This window comes from Vicugna pacos, chromosome 12 (genome assembly GCF_048564905.1).
Source record: "Vicugna pacos chromosome 12, VicPac4, whole genome shotgun sequence".
NCBI classification, from domain to species: domain Eukaryota; kingdom Metazoa; phylum Chordata; class Mammalia; order Artiodactyla; family Camelidae; genus Vicugna; species Vicugna pacos.
Window position 1 is genome coordinate 61,315,948 of NC_132998.1, and position 17,287 is coordinate 61,333,234.

A 17,287-nucleotide genomic window follows, 5' to 3' on the forward strand; every position below is an offset into this window, starting at 1 on the left:
CAGGCCTAAACATCAGAAACACACAGAACACACTGACCAATAAGCTGGAACAATGTCAGGCTTCACATGAACACAGCAGACAAATCTCCCCAAACTGCAATTTGTTTGGATTCTGGCTAAATGCCATTTGTATTGCATTTCTCTCACTTTGTATTATATCAGAGCCATTAAAAAAACAAACAAACAAACAAACAAAAAAACCAACATATTCCCTAACTGGCATAGAAACATCATTAAACACGTGAGCGCCCACACACACAAGACATGAAGGAATGACGTGTTCACGCAAGGGCACAGGAAAGACCTCCACCTTCTATGTCCTGAGAGTAATCCTGTTCCTAATATTGTAACCACAAATAGGAGGGGAGCTGAAAGAGAAACTCAGGACGGAGAGTGAAGCATCAGTGGACAGGTGTCAAATGCGACAACAAAAGGCTCTTACTAATAGGACCACCCCCAGGGGTTATTCGAGTGCGTCAGTCGCTCTACCGACAGACTCTGGTTGCCTCCCTGTATTTTTCTGTAAGTCCCTGGTGTCCAGGGTGGCTTCCAGCAAACACGTCACGTCAAGAGCTCATCTTGCTGATGGCTGCCAACCGCGCTTACCTCTGTGTCTGCGGCGAACCCAGATGCTGACGTCATGGAAGCCAACTGTCTGGGCTCCTCAGACCGACAGACTCACCTGCCAAATCCGAGTGACAGAAATCAGTCTCTGCTGAGCACCAAGACAAAGACCGTTGTAAGGATAAATACTGAGGAATATTGCTAGTTGCCTGTTTTCTTTCAAATCACAGTTAAGCTAAAAGGAATGAAATCAAAGCAGCTGTCAGATTAAGTATTTTGCTTTTTCACAGCAGCGCCATCCTGTAAGATACTCAGATTTTGGTTTTGGTTTTAATTTAGTGCAAACTTTTTAAAACGTGAATACCTTATAATAAACTAAATCACATGCTGAAGCTGTTATTGTCGAAAGAGCTTGTTTTATGCATTTGTGAAACAGTTCTTTCAGCCCTAATGAAATAGACTGTGATATTGTGATTTATAGTTAGAAATACGTATTTGGTCTCCGTCCCCTTTCCTGGCGTGTAGCTCCTAAAACCCTTGTAATTTCCTTTCTAAGAGCTACAGGGACATTTTTCTGTTATAATACGTAGTTTTGTTTCCAGTTCCTGAAATCGCTAAAGAGCATAAAGATGAAACGGGTATCTTTCATTATTCATAACAAGCCCCTTTCAACCACGCCAGTTTGTGCTGCTGGCTGGGGCTCCCAGGTAGCCTCAGTTGGGTGCTGGCTGCCAGGGGAACCATGCACGTGCCTAGAGGGTTGGAATTTCAGCCCCACCCTCCAACTTACCAGGCGGGGAGAGGGGCTGGAGACTGAATGGATTGCCAACGCCCAATGACTTCATCCATCATGCCTACATAATGAAGCCTCCATAAATATCCCAGGACTGTGGAATCTGAAGAGCTTCCAGGCTGCTGAACATGTGGAGGTGCTGGTGTGGGGTGCTCCCAGAGAGGGCATGGGGGCTCCATGCTCCTTCCTCCACACCTCGCTCTCTGCATCTCTTCCATCAGGCGCTTCCTGAGTTGCATCCTTTACAGTAAACCAGTAATCTGCTAAGCAAACTGTTTTACTGAATTCCATGAGCCACACTGGCAAATTAATGGAACCCAAGAACAGGGTTACGAGAACCTGCAACTGAAAGGCAGTCGGTCAGAAGCACAACCTGGACTTGCCATTGGCGTCTGAAGTTGGGAGAGTTGGGGGCAGTCCTGAGGGGCTGAGCCCTTACCCCGTGGGATCTGATTCCACCTCCAGGCAGACAGTGTCAGAACTGAGTTAAACTGTAGGACCCCTGGCGCCCAGCGGAAGACCGCAGAATTGCTTGGTATGGGAAAAATTCCGATACACCTGGTGTCAGAAGAATCGTGAGCGTGAGAGTAAAGGGGAAAGGGAGTTTTCCCCAGTAACAGACTCTTTTACCTTCCAAAGAAGGGCCTTTATTTATTTACAGGGTTTAGGAAAGGAAAAAGGCTCTAGAAAAAGGAAATTCCAAAATAAGTCTTCAGCAAGGGTGAGTGCAGCGACAAGTTTGACCGAGTCCAGGGTGGAGTCTTTTCCTCCCGCTGGTGGTCACTTCCAGGTTGTGAGCACCGTTCTCCCTGAGTCTCTCGATCGGCCCCCTCGAGGCCCCAGCGACTGGCCGGGCCGACTTCTCAGCTCTCGGTCGGCCCCGTCACCCTGCGCCAGCTCCTCGTCGTACCTAGAAACGAAGAAAACACCTCCGGGATTCAGTGGCAGTGGCGCTGTGGCTGCAGTGCAGTCACCGGAGAGCAGCCTGGCCCTGGCCCCACACGCCTCCAGTCCGCCTGTCCACCAGGTGGCCTTGGCAGCCCTCCAAATACCACCCAAGGCCACAGAACATATGGATACAACCTTGTTAAATTACTACTGTGGACGGTCCCCACCCCCTGCAGCTGACATTTTATACAGGCCACCAGACTGAATTTGGCCGTGACCCCAAAGGAAAGGAGTGAGACACCAGGGTAGCGAGGGAGAGAAGTGATGTCTGCAAACACTTTACACACAGCCTCTCACTCAGCTCCTCCGGGGCAAGTGTGACTCACCCCACTTCAGACAGGGAACGGGGTGAATGGCCCACCCAGGAGGAGGGACCAGGTCAGGGGGAGGCTCAGTACTTTACCCATAAGGAAGGCCAGTGTCGCCCCCACCAGCTGGGACCGACCGGCCCCTCGTGCACCAGGCTTGTGTAGTAGCGCCAGAGCCTACAGCCTAGGCTTTTGCATCAGAAAGAACCGGCCGAGACCTCAGCACCCTAACCATATGGCACCTGGGTGATCCCCCGCCTTTCTTGCTGGGGGAGGACCCGGGAGGGTGGTGAAACCCCCAGCACCTGTTGTAAGCCCTGGCACCTTGCAGGCCTGGAGGCTGGGGTCTCCTATCCCACCGTGGCTTCACCACCCTCAGGACTCAGAATGGTCGGCATTAAGATCCCCACTTCCTGTTTGAGGCAAGTGGGGCTCAGACAGGTTCACTCAGTGTGCTACAGTCACATAGCTGGTATGTGGCAGAGGTAGGATTAAGTAAAACCCAGCACTTCAGACTCTTAATTCAGAACTTCTCACCCTGCAGATCAGAATGTGAAGTTTCTGTCTACAGCTAACGTGTGTTCACAGGTGCCACTGCTGGCCACACCCTAAGGCTCCTCTGTTCCCCAGACATTCATATCAAACGCAAAAGGTACTACGATGCTCAGTTATGTTGCATTAGCTAAATTTTGCTGACATCTGGAAAAGGGTGTGTTTCTGTTATGAGTTCATTCCCAGAATCAGAATCTGTGTGGGTTAGACAGCTGAGGTTGAAGGATACATTTTCTGGTGGCAAACGGGGCTGAAAGGGAAAGGTAGGCAGGAGGAAGGCCAGTTCGCAGAGTGTTAGTTACACGGCAGACACGACAGAGTTTCCCTCCGCCAGATGGGGATGTCGGACCACATGTGGGTCCCCCTCCCCTGCCCTCCCTGTCTCCCTAGGGAGAGCTGATGCTGGACACCAGGTGTTCTGCCTGTGGGGGCTCTCCTGGGAGCCGCCCTGGCCTCTCCCCACCCCTAGGGACTCCCCGTTCGCATGTTATCATTCTATTGCCTGTTCCATGTCCACATTACTGACCAAAGGGCTGGACTGGCTCACGGTCACCCCCAGCACCTCACTCCTGGGGGTGGGTGTGCAGTAAGAATCTGCTGAATAAACAGAGGGCAGACCCACATGTGGGCTACCAGTGCCACCACACATTTGTGCTGGTCTGTGCAGCTTGAAAACACGGAACAAACAGAAATGAGCAAGTAGCTGGCATCCGGGACGGGCTGTTTCCAGGGATGGTGTGGCCACTGATGGAGCGAATGTGGAGGAGAATTAGAGACTGGATGGCTCTTCCCAGGCCCCTCCTGTGCTAGCGGGCCCTTCTCCTCGAGTTTTTGACAGGCAGAATCCACTCAGTCAGTACAGTATTATTTAAAAGGCTGAGAAACCCTCAAAACTGGGCCCTGGAGGGAGCAGATGCAAAGTGTTAGGCCTTGTGGCTCCAAGGCCAGAACGATGATCTGGGGCGGCAGCAAGAGCCCCTATTTCTGGGTGCCAGCACTAGAGGTGTGACTGTAGACAAGTGAGCCTGCACCCTGGCTTCCTCCTCTTTGTGCTGGGACACTCCGCAGGACTGCTGTGAGCACTCAATAGAATGCAGAGTGCCTGGCATGGCAGGACAGGACAGTGCCCAGGATGTCAATCCTCCCTCCCCAACTCTGAGTCCTCCCTCCCTCCCTGCCCTGGGTCCTTCCCCATTCCCCTGTCCTTCCTTCCCCACCCAGGATCCTCCCTCCTCCCCCTGAATCCTCCCTCCCTGCCCTGGGTCCTCCCCCATCCCCTCAGATCTTCCCTCCCCCACCCCAGATCCTCCCTCCCATGTCCTCCCTCCCCCACCCCGGATCCTTCCTCCAACCCCCAGGTCCTCCCTCCCTGCCCTGGGTCCTCCCCCATCCCTCCAGGCCCTCCCTTCCCCACCCCAGGTCCTCCCTCTCTCCCCACAATGCACCACAGCTGTTAGCCAACAGGGGACTCTGACAGGTCGTTTGAAGCACAGCGGGCAAGTCCTGAATGGAAGGACTCAGAACTATGGGCCCAGCAGTGGAGCCTCTGTATTACCACATCCGGGGAGAGGGCAGCTAAAAGGATTGGGCTGGCGGGGGAGGAGGGTCACCTTTTCGTCTTTTCAGCTAAAAGCATGAAGCGTCTGACCTTAAACTGGAAACCGAGCATCTCCCTCCAAAAGGCAATGTGTTGACAGGGACAAAGCCCCCCCACGGGCTCCCAACAGCCGGCTCCCCACCACCCTCAGCTGGATGAAGGGGGACCCACCCAGCCCCTCACACTCCTGGCGAGACTCCTTCTCCGTCACGCACAGCCCCCCCGTCTGTCTCAGTGGCCGTCAGGACTGAGCCTACGAAGCCCTTCACCACAGCTTGACGTCCATCACATTCACGTCACCTCGCACCTCCCACAAGGCCAACTCCGGAGGCTCTGGACGTGCCCACGCTGGCCCCACCTCCACGCTCTTCCTCTGCGCACTCAGACCTCTCCGTCGTCATCAGCAACCCCCACGCCCACGTCCTCCCCCTCACGCTGGAAGGTCCCCTTCACTTTCCTGCTCTGAGACCTGGCTCTCCCTGAAGACACCGCTTCCCCTGCAGCCCCTCGAGTGGGCTGTTTCCTCTCCCACGATCATGCCCCTGGGACTGGAGCCCCTCCTCCCCCAAAACCTCCTTCCCCGGTCAGCAGAATTCACCACCCTTACCCCTGCCTTGTCAGTCACCTCTAATCCTCCAGGTCACTGCCCCTAATTCCTTAAGATTCAGGCTCTTGGCTCACTGTTGTGGGTGACTGCAGTGACCAAACAAACGAGACCCGGGTCCCTGACCTATGGCCCTGTGTCTCTCCAATGACCTGTCCTCCACCCCGGCTCAGCCCCAGTCCCCGGGCAGCCAACTTCATCATGTTCGGTGACTGCACCCTGCACAAAACCTCAGCGTCAGCCTCACCCTGACCTCCGCCCCTTCTCTTCCCAGCTCACTTCCCTACAGCCTCACCCCAACAACCCCCACCACCGGGCCACCAGCCGCCTCCCACCCTCTCACTGTCCTCATCGGCTCACATTCTGCTGCTCCCTGCCCTTCCCCCAAGCCTGGCAAGCACCCACCCCAGTCCTTCCACCCTCTGCCTACAGTGCCCCGCCCACGGCCAGATGTGCCGGGGAAACCACCAGCTGACTGGTCACACGTTAGGCTCTTGACCACCCCCTCGAGGCCCCACACACTTCCCCATGCCACACACTTACATCCACACGCACGGCAGAGGGGGGGACATGGACAAGCCTGGCCCCGGGCTCCGAACCCCCAGGCCGGCAGCATCACCAGCTGGGAGCCTGGTGTCTGTGTGCATGTGGCAAGTTCACCAGCTACTTCTGTGTTTTTCAAAAATGTTAAACGCACAATTCTCTTTTACAGAAGTACGTGATGTGACCCTAACATACTCAGTCCTTCGGGTCTGGGTGCCGTCTCTTTCCCTCTCTCTCGGCTCCCCTTCCACTCCCCCCCACCTCCAGCAGCGGTATCCGTGCTGACAGCATAATGCGTGTCCTTCCACACCTCCCAGCCCGTCTGCTCCCAGGGGACCCACCACACATGGACATGCCTGTCTCACACACACAGAGGGGCGGGGGTGCTAGGGCCGATGTTTGTTTCACACGGATCATACTCCGCACCCTTTTCTGCAACTCACTTTCCTCCCTCAGCCTCCCGGGCCCATGGCAAAGCTCTGGGTCAGTCCTTCTAACATCCACTGACTGGTCTACAGTATGAACAAATTGTACCTAATTCAGCCGCTGCCATCCTGACGGGCTCTCACTCTCCCTCACTTTGGATTCGGGACCAAAGCCTTTGTTTCTGCACATGTAAAACGGAGCCAATTACAACCCTCACCTCACAAGGCTGCTGGGGAAATAAAACAATGTGTGTCAAGCTGCTATTGTCATTTCTCTTCCTCCCAACTCTGTAAGACTGACCATATTGTCCATTTACGGTGTACGCGCTGCAGCTCAAAGAGATGGAGGCTTCCTCAGGGTCACACCGCTTTCAGGGGTGGACCAGAGAGTGGCGAGCATGTGGCAAGAGCTTTATTAAATTTCTTATGCACAAGACTAGACAGCAGCCTAGCACCCAAGCACTTGTCTGCTACAAGACCTATCTCATCGCAGCAATGAACAAAATATTCTACCAAGCAAGTTGAGTTCACACACACAGAAAATCCCAGCTGGGCCTTGGCTCCCCCCGAGTCTGAAACACACAGGGCCAACTGCACAGTTATACAAACTCACAGAATTTCGTAGTTGCCAAGAACTTCCTTCGGGGGTGACTTGTTCCATTTACAGTCTGGAATTTCGCCGTTAGGGACCGCGATATTGAGGGTGTCATTAATCAGGTTATACTTAAGGATTCGATCATTGGCAGTGCTGGAGGTGAGAGATGGGGACGCATTAACCTGCGAGAGGAAAGAAATCACATTCTTCACTTGGACAGTTACTCCTCCAGAACGAGAGCATGCGCTGCAGAAGAAACTCAGGCTACCACGCAGTGTAGGGGAGGCTGTCGTTTCACACTGTTAGCATCCAGCACCTTCAGGAAGCATTTTACTATCCATTTTATTAGTCATCACGTGAAATATAAATAACACTTAAAGACAGGATTAGGAATGGAATCTACATACATCATGCAAATAAAAACTTAGGTCAACGTATATCACAAATATAATTTCAGTGTCTACCTATGTGCTGAGCTCTGTCCTAAGTACCAAAAGCTGGAACCTTAAGTACCAAGCAAGAGCTTTGCTGGAATCAGTGACCTAGCGACCCTGAACAAGTAACATCATGGGTTGAAGTCAAAGTTCATGGACCCCTGAGGGTACAGAGTGCATGCCTGGCATGTATGAGGTCCTGGGGTCAAGTCCCAGTACCTCCACTAAATAAATACACAAATAAATAAAGAAACCTAATTACTTTCCCCCTCCACTTAAAAAAAGAAGAAGAAGAAGAAACAAAGTTAACGGACCCCTTTTCCTGAAGAGTAAGGTCTACCTCACCAACGAAGCAGCACTCTGAGGAAGCCATCCAGTCAATGGACAGTCAGTCCCGGAAGGCCTCTGAGGAGCTAAGCAATGTCACAAAATCCGCAGGTTAAAATGCAGGTATGTACTCCGTGGACAGTCCCGCAGGCCCTCAGTCAGCACCTATCTACTCTTGTTTGAGGCACAGTTGGTGTCAGGCTTGGCTGTTTTCTCAGGCCACGGAGAGAAGATACAGCAACTGTGTAAGAGGTGAGATTTCTCCCAAACAGACTGTGTCTCTGTGCTGCCAGCAGGGCAGCTGATGACACAGCGACGGGCTGTATGGACCTCAGGTGCCCCTGAAATTACCACTGCTGTGTATCATGCGATACTGTAATTCTTACTACAAACGTACTACAGTTAAGACCTATTACTATGTTATTTTATTATTATTATTATTTGGGGGGGAGGTAAGTAGGTTTATTTATTTATTTATTCTTGGAGGAGGTACTGGGGATTGAACCCAGGACCTCATGCATGCTAAGCATGTGCTTTGTCATTTGAGCTATACCCTCCCCCCAAGACCTATTACTATTTTAGAAGTAACGTTCACAGTTAAGATCCTGGCTCATCAAGAAGAGCCTGACTTCCATTCAGGTTACCTGCTAAAGATGGAGGAAAAGAAAACATAAATACATTTATATCTACGTAGATAAGACTGAGCTGTCTGTCTGTCTCTGTGTATACACATGGATCTGTACACACACAGAATACAAGTCACCTGGAAGACACTGTCTGCAACACAGCTCACTTCCTAGTAACCTGGCTCTCCCGGCAGCTTCCAGTGTAGGGGTCCCCACTGACCTTCCCTACAAGGATCACCCTCTCCATGACTTGCTCTTGAGTCAGCCTTCCTGGCTTGAAAAGGGACTGAGCTAAAGGGCCTGAGCCGCCCCCACCACATGGGCATGGCAGAGGACATGGCACTCCGAGGCTCAGGCAGGGAGATGAGCCCACAGAATGGACAGCCTGCCCTCAGAGGCCTGGCTCCTCCTCGTGGCCGCAGAGCAGGACAACCCTGGTGGGGTGGGCTCCACGTCCAGGCCCAGGTGGGCGTGTCAGCACCACCGCCTCTGTCATCAGGAAAAGGGTGTGCGCACCTCGCCCTTTCTAGAACAGCCATCACTACATCCTGTCTACGCCTTGAAATAGGCAGATGAACCCACTTCCAAACTATGCCTTCCTCCAAAGAGGACCACACTCCTTATCTCTGGACAGAATGTCACCACTTCCCAAGGGCTTCCGGGTCTGTGAGCTCCTTTCCTGAACAGGAACAATGTCCCACGGGAGGACAGGGCAGGGCCTCCGGAGCACCTGCCCCTGTCCTGCCACCCCCCGACCCGGCCTGGGAAACGTCTGGCGGGGGGCACCATGGAGCCAGGGGCGGGGCAGGGGCACCGGAAGGGCGGCAGGTGGCCAGGCAGCGGCCGGGCAGCGCGCGGTTACCTCGATGAGCCAGGGCTTCAGCCTGTCGTCGATGATGATGTCGTAGCCGTAGCACTCAAAGCAGTGCTTGTCGTTGTTCATCACCGGCTGTGGGGAGAGGGCCAGCGGGTCACAGCCAGTGCCAAGGGGGCCCCCTCAGACCCACCCAGGGGTGAACGCCGACGCTGAAGCAGCAGGACCCTCCTCATGGTGGTGAGATGCCAGCTTCCCATCTGTTACCCCCGCTCCCCAACTCTGACCCCCCTCCTCCCTTCCTCCCCTTGCTCCCCCTGCAGGGCTCAGAGATGGAAGCTCTCCTCAACCTCAGAAGTGGGGTTTATGACGCAGTCATCGGTGTCTCCACGTCTCCTTCATTGGAGGCGTAATGGCCAGCAAGGAGTATGTCCAGCGGCACGAGACTGTCCTCAGAGCGGACAGAAGTCCAGCTCCAGACCCAGGGCACCCAGAGTTTAAGCCTGTGCAGCCTCGCCACACACACACACACACACACACACACACTCAGTCCACCACGCTGCCAGTCCCCTCACAGGCTCTTTGGGATGCTCGGGGCCAACTTACCAAACTCTTTTCTGTGACAAAAGTCAAATCCACTTAAAATTTTGGTTTTTTTTTTTAATTCCATTTCATAAACTATTTACCAAGTGCATACAAACCCACCAGCTGCTTGTTTACAACACAGACTCCCAGGCTGCCCGGGTTAAACCCTCTGGGGGAAGCCCACCAAGAGCAGTGCCACAGGCTCCCCGAGGCCTCTAATGCCCCCCCAGCAAGAACACGGACACCAGAATGAGGCCTTTCTACACATCAGAGGGTGCGCGGACCCTACTTAAAACACTGGACTTCGAACAGGAAACGGCTAAGGGGGAGAGAGCCCAGGGTAGCCCTACTCCCTGAAGGAAAACCAGCCTGGGTGGGCTGTTTCATCACGTGGAAATTTAGTGAAATCACATTTCCACTGAAAGTCTGGTGTCCTAAGTCAGTGCTCACACCACTGTCCCAGAAAGCCTCCACGGAAAAGGAAGTCGCTACTGTGTCACCCCAACCCCGCTGTCTCTGGCCCTTCAAGCCTGCCACCCCCACGCTGTGGCTCTCAGCTTCTCAGTCCTGTCCCGCGCCCTGGGTCCACCCCCTGCACCAGGCCCTTGTGCTGCCTTCCTGCAGCCGCCTGCCTCCCTGCCTGCCTCTTCCTTAGATTCCCGGAAGGCAACACACCTGGTAAAACAGAGGGACCAAATATTTGCCAAGTGAATAAAAACTGAATACATAAATCCTTGCTCCCCAAACCCTCAGGGCCTTAGAAATCCAACAGCTTTTCAGGCCAGGAGGCTGAAGCCCAGGAGATGCTCAGAGGCACCTTCCAGAGGATTCAGGCTCGAGACAGGCCCAATACCTGGGGCCGGGATACGGGTCTTCTTCATTGAACAGCCAACGCGTTCTCAAACTCTGCCAATCAGGGAGACGAAAGGGGGCCAGGAAAGGGGGTGGAAGGGCTGGTTTAATCAGGCATTAAGGCTCGCACATCGCCTACGTTATAGCCGCTGGTGCATACCTTCCTAAAGCGTGAGTTAGCCTCCGCTGAGCGCGTTCACACAACAAGCCCAAGACATCAGTGTCGCGATCCAGATTTCACAGAGGAGAACTCGAGGCCCAGGGAGGGTGGGCGGTCACTTGTGCCAAGTCACCCACAGTGCTTGGCTTGAAATCTGAGCCCAGGACTCCCCCTCACATCCCCACCGCGACCCCCACCCAAGCTGTCGAGGTTCAAGACACGGCTTCCGTGGGGTGGGAGACGTGGCCCCTAAGATGCTTCCCTCCAACAGTTAACTAGACTAACTAGACCCTGTTTTTTCCCCGTGAAGCCCTCGCTGTAAGCTGGAGGCACAGACTGAAGGGAAAGAGGGCCTCAATCTTCCACTCGGAAGGTCTCACATCAGTATTTCCACACACGTCCACCTCGCAGCCAAACCCACATCACACTTTCTCCAGAACAGAAACGTCACTTGTTTCTGACTCCGTGGAGTGAAGCTCTTTCTTTTACAGCCCCTCAGCTCCAAGTGCGCGGGCACCGGCTGCAGTCTGGCACCAGTTTCGGCACTAAAACAGCGGCCTGCATGCTGGTGCTCCAGGGTTTATTCCCTCCTTTTCCTTCAAAAACAGACGCGCACCTGCTTCAGCACAGTAAAACAAAACACAAACGACCCGCGTGCCAGCCAATAGATATGAGACTTGAGGTGGAAAAAAGAGAGGCTCTCTCCAGCCCCAGATGTCTATGAAATAACAAAGCAGGAGGCCTGAAAACAAGGAGGCTACTGACAGTCCGTCTCCAAAACATCAGCTTACGCCCAAATATTACCAATTCAGCGGGCACAGGAGTGTGACGCGGCCGTCACAAGGACTCTGCCCTCTTGCAGAGGTGCCGGGGCTGCGGTGGCACTGCGGGGAGCCGGCCCCTCCCTTCCCAAACCACGCTGGCCTCTGGCAGACATGTAGGAGGTGGGGCCCTAAACACTGGCTTTGGCCAAAGAACAAGCACCCCAAAGCCCAAACTCTGGTCGGGTTTGTGTTTTCTCCTTCATGCTCTCTGCTCTCAGGGCTCCTGGCACCAAACACTTCCCCCTCCCCCCGCCGTGCTCCCGGGACTCACGGCCACGGCCTTCAGGGACTGCACGATGATCCAGTGGATCTCGTCGAACAGCTTGCTGGTCACCTCCTTGCCCCGGGTGCTCTCCAGGTAGAGCCGCAGGTTGTTCACGGTCCACTTGCCCCCGTGGATGTGGTTGTAGTCCTCCTGGTGACAGAAAGGGCGCGGGGTCCAGGCAATGCACCCAGAGGACCCCAGCGCCTGTTCTCGCCCTTGAGCGTTTCCTGGTGCCTCCTCCGTGAGGGGCAGGCACCCAGCAACCTGGCAGCCGGACCCTGCCGCACAGGGAGCTGGGCCTCCTCCTCCTCCATGTGACACTATTAAAGTACACTCATCCCTCGGTATCTGCAGGGGATTGGTTCCAGGACCCCACTCAGATTCCAAAATCCCTGGATGCTTAAGTCCCTTAAATACAATTGCCTTGTATTTGCATTTAACCTACACACACCCTGCCCGTCTCCAGTATACTTTAAATCATCTCTGGATTACTTGTAATACCTCATGTGATATAAATGCTAGGTAAATAGTTGCCAGTGAGCAGCAAATTCAAGTTTTGCTTTTGGAACTTTCTGGGATTTTTTCCCCCCAAATATGTTCGATCCAGGGTGGTTGAGTCCACAGATGTGGGACCCTTGGATGCAGAGGGCCTACTGTGCGTAACCTGTAGTCTTCTCACAGTTTATCATTTATTCCTTCCAGTGCACACTGCGGAGTGCCACCAGACGCCCCTTTAAGACCAAGGCACTCATTCTCCCAGCAGGGACCCTCCGGGAGCTGCCAGTGGCTAAAAGGGCCTGCCTAGTCCAAGTTTACACCTCTCCTGGGGCAGTCCACAGCCAGTGACAGGTTGATGCCAGGGTTCTGGCCCCTGCCTTCAACAGGGACAGCTCTGCAGGGCCACCCAGCTGCACTGCGTCCCAACTTGATGCTCCCTTTGCCTCGTCTGGTCCCCTCCACTACCAGTGTTGCTCCTGACATCCTGCGCAGTATAACTCCTACATGCTCATCTCTGCTTCCTGGAGAAGCCACCCCAGGATGTACCCTGCCAGGCGCTCCGGTTCAGGAGCCCCACACACGAGCCTCCCTCACAAGGTCCCATCAGGAAGGCTCAGGCTCACAGAGGTCTCACTCCTTGTCCAAGCTTTCATCCTGGCTGTGACCAACCTGGGACCTGAGCCCAGCTTTTCCGATGCCTGTTCAATGCTCCGTCTATCGCTCTGACCCTGATCATTAATTCACCACATGCTGCCTCTTTTGGAGGCAAAAAGCTAGAAAATACTGAAGTAAAGAAGAAATTTTAAGATTGGGATTTCATTTTCTAAGTATAAAGTGGAGAACTGTGAACTAAAATAAACCAGCCTAATAATGAACAAACACCACGGACTCAAAGCAGACCCTGCTTATATATAAAAACCGAAAATTAACCATATTTTTTAAAGTACCTTTTCAAGGTCAGAGACAAATTCCTCTTACATACTAGTTCTCATTAAAATACCTTAAAAGATGAGGTGTTCAAGCTTGTTTACCTCAAACAGGCTCAAATATATCATACAGTGTTCATACCCCTCAAAAAAGGACTTGTATTCCTAAAAGAAGTTACAGAAAAACCTGGCTAACTGTCCAGAAATCCCTTTCCTTTCCCAGTCACAGATTCTCTTCACTGTCAAGAATAATTTGTTTACTTAAAAAAGTTCTAGAGGCATAAAGTATACACTTTCTGGGGGTGGGGGGGTATAGCTCAGTGGTAGCACCAGTGCTTGGTGTGCTCCAGGTCATGGGTTCAATCCCCAGTGCCTCCATTAAGGGACAAAAATAAGTAAGTAAATAAAGTACATACTTTATGCAAAAAAGTCTCTTTACACATGCCTAGATATAAAAAACCTTAAACATCTGGTTTTGGGCCTGTAGGAACGTTATTTTATCACAATTATCTCAGAACACTTTTACCATATCAACTCACAAACATCCCGCATTTCAGGATCCACCCCTGCTCCTTTATCTCCTTCGAGGCCTCATCCTCCACCCTGGGAAACCCCCAGCAGTCAGGATTAATCTTGCCTCCTGGCGGGCCCCCACCCCCACCCCCGTGTGCTCAAGGCAGCACTGGGGTCCCCTGCCCTTTCCTTATCATCAGTCCACTGCCTGCTGGATTCTGAGCTTCCTGGGGGTGGGGGACGTGTCCTGGCAACCTGCCCCAGAGTAGGGGGCGGAGCTCTGCACCCAGAGGCACTCAGTGGGCATTTCAGTGGCCAATAGAACATCTATTTTCTCTCCAGTTCTAAATTAGAGCCCTGTGAAGCTTTCATTCAAGGCTGAAACTGAGCTTTCTCAGACTAAGCACTTCCTCATATCAAAAAGCAAAGCACCGACAAACAGGGCCAGCATGGAAAGCACGCTGCTTCTGGTGCAGGTGGAGGTGCCAGCCTGAAGCGCTGCTTCTGCTCTCTCCACCCGTGGTTTTTAAAAACTGGCTTCTGTTTCTTATTGATGGAAATAGTGACCCAGCTGACTGGTGTCCTGAGAAGGCCCTTTGAATGGGACCCTCCCCATTTCATTCTGGCATCCCCGGGGCGAGGAGGTTTTGCAGGCCAACACACTGCGCACCGTCCTCAGGACACTGAGTGGACTGGAAGTCAGTCACTGTCACCTCCTACCCCATCCAGACTTCACTAAATGTGCGACTTGGCTATGAAGGGTCTGGGGTCAGTGCTCAGCTTTCTCCAAATGACTGATAAGTCTTGTGCTGTGTCACGTGGAAGATATTTTCCCAATTCTTATGAATAAGGCCTTGGCCAAGTCAGTTCTCCTCTAACTATAAATGCTGTAACGACGATGCTCTCTCGGTTTGCTCTCAGGAAAACCTGGCGGGTAGGTGAACCTGGCCACACGCGGAAGCCGGTCGCCACCCTCAGTGAATGGTGACCATTGTCCTTTCATGATCAGCAAGGTACAAACCAGGGATCCTGTTTGCAGATGAGGAGGCCCAGGGAGGCGGGGTGACTTGCCCAAGTCACACAGAGGGTAAGTGATGGATGTGGGACTGAGCCCAGTCTGGTCTGACCAAACCCGTCAGTCGGTTACTCAGAAAAGCTTATTTTTCCTCTAAAAAGACAGGGGTATTCAGGCTCCCATTCAAGCAAGATCCAAACAGAAGAGTCATTCATAAAGAAAGGAGACCTTCAGCACTTCTTCATTAGGACGGGATTGAAGCCCCACAGCCTGCCCAGAACCTACAACGTCCCACGGGTCCTGTGTCCTGGCCCTCACTGGCCTCTCCAGGTCCCTCTCACTCCACCACCCTCACTTCTTTCAGCTCCTGCAACACTCCTTCCTGCCGCGGGGCCTTTGCACCTGCTGTGGTGTCTGCTCAAGCAGCCTCTGACCACCTGGACTATGGGCCCCTCCATTCCATGCTCTTCCAGGCCTACGTTCCTTACGTTCAGAGCATGCATCTCAGTCTGTGATGACATGTTCATCGGTGTGATGATTTGGTGACCATCCCCCCCAGGCTCTAGGCGCCATGAGAGCAGGGAACAAGGAAGTTTTTGCCCATCACCATAGCCCCAGCGCCTGGCCCTGGACCAACCCAGGCAGGTGCTCAGTGATTACCTGTTCAATGACTGAATGTCCTCTCATATAATGCTCCCAATAACCCCATGAGGTAGTAATATTATCACCTTTTACAAATGGAGAAACCGAGGCTCTGGGAGTTAAAGGAACTTGCCCAAGGTCACAGAACTAGAAAGACAGGGCTTGAAGGTGAGACTTCCTTTCTCCAAGTGTCCCACTGCCACCCCAGGCTGATGCTCCCGGGACAACCACACTGGATACCTGGGGCTCCCACTCCTCACCAGTGCCAGGGCATCTTAAACACACTCCTGTACCCACCCGCCCTCTCCTGAAAATAGAAAAAGAAAGAAATCCAGTCAGTCCATTTCCTTAAGTCCAAGTGACAAGAAACACTTACCCCATGTTTCTGAATGGCGACGTTGGTGAGATGGACAAACATGTTATCTAACTCGCTGGTGCTCGGGGTGTATTTCACTGTGCAGAAGCGGCAAAATCCAAGTTTATACCTAGGTGGGAATTCAGATTAATTCAGTACTCTGAGGATAAGCATAAATAAAATATAACACTTTTTCTCCTAAAAGAGCTGCTCTTTTTGCTTTAAATCTTTCAAAAAGCTGCTTTTTAATTTTTCATGGTTCTTTTTACATAACAGCTTTATTAAGACATAATCCATATGCCATATTACTCATCCACTTCACATGTACAACTCAGTGGTTTCTGGTATTTTTGGAGCTGTGCAGCCATCATGACAATCAACTGCACAATGTCTGCATCCCCCCAAAAAGAACCCTGTGAACATGAGCAGTCACTCCCCAACCCCAGTGCTGGGCAGATAACAATCTGCTTTCCATCGCTAATGTTTTGCCTGTTCTGGGCATGTCATATAAGTAGAACTGTACATGTGGCCTTCTGTGTCTCGACTCTTGCACTGAGCATGCTTGCAAGGTTAAAGAGCTGAAATACAGTTAGTTGAAAATGTTGTGTCAGTTTCTGGTGTACAGCATAATGCCTCCATCATACATGAATATACATATATTCATTTTCATATTCTTTTTCACCATAAGTTACTACAAGATACTGAATACAGTTCCTTGTGCTATACAGTATGAACTTGTTGTCTACTATTTTATATATATTAGTTAGTATCTGCAAATCTCAAACTCCCAATTTATCCCTTCCCACCCTCTTCCATGCTGGTAACCACAAGTTTGTTTTCTATGTCTGTGAGTCTGTTCCTGTTTGGTAAATAAGTTAGTCTGTCTTTTTTTTTTTTTCAGATTCCACATATAAGTGATATCATATGGTATTTTTCTTTCTCTTTCTGGCTTACTTCAGTTAGAATGACAATCTCCAGGTCCATCCATGTTGCTGCAAATGGCATGATTTTATTATTTTCTATGGCTGAATAGTATTCCATTGTATAAATATACCACAGCTTCTTTATCCAGTCATCTGTTGATGGACATTTAGGTTAAAAGAGCTGCTTTTTATTTTCAAGATTCACATTAGCATCGAGGTTTCCATCTTACACGACAAAGACCACGTGTCAGGCACACTGAGCTCGACTGACCCTCCTAACGGCGGGGAGTAGGAAGTATCATGTCAAAGCAGTCAAGAATGGAAACGGGGGGAGGGTGCAGTGGCAGAGTGCCTGCTTAGCACGCATGAGGTCCTGAGTTCAATCCCCGGTACCTCCAATTGAAAAAACAAAATGGAAACTGAACTCCGGCTCTTACATGTAGCAGCGCAGTGGGCGGTACGTGGACACCAGAACATACAAGCGCAGGTCGAACTTCCTGCCGCCGATTAGTAATGGGTTGTTGATGTACAGAGAGATCACGTAGGCTTCCTTCGTAGACTGAGACACAAACCTGGGCATGTCAGAGAAAGCTGAAATT

At 52.0% G+C, this 17,287-nt stretch overlaps 1 protein-coding gene across 4 annotated transcripts in view; it reads right to left on the reverse strand.

The window, feature by feature from the left end:
- Positions 1-1,981: 1,981 nt before the first annotated feature.
- TTLL1 (TTL family tubulin polyglutamylase complex subunit L1) overlaps positions 1,982-17,287 on the reverse strand; it is a 31,535-nt gene continuing 16,229 nt past the window's right edge. For 3 of the 4 annotated variants that reach the window (XM_072973635.1, XM_072973634.1, XM_072973636.1), the window contains 6 exons: positions 17,126-17,260; positions 15,787-15,895; positions 11,823-12,020; positions 9,179-9,265; positions 6,948-7,111; positions 1,982-2,267 (listed from right to left, as the gene is read on the reverse strand). In XM_072973635.1, the coding sequence (XP_072829736.1) occupies positions 2,138-2,267; positions 6,948-7,111; positions 9,179-9,265; positions 11,823-12,020; positions 15,787-15,895; positions 17,126-17,260 (823 nt within the window). In that variant the 3' untranslated portion in view covers positions 1,982-2,137. The remainder of the gene's footprint in view (positions 2,268-6,947; positions 7,112-9,178; positions 9,266-11,822; positions 12,021-15,786; positions 15,896-17,125; positions 17,261-17,287) is intronic. The other variant, XM_072973637.1, reaches the window with a different exon arrangement.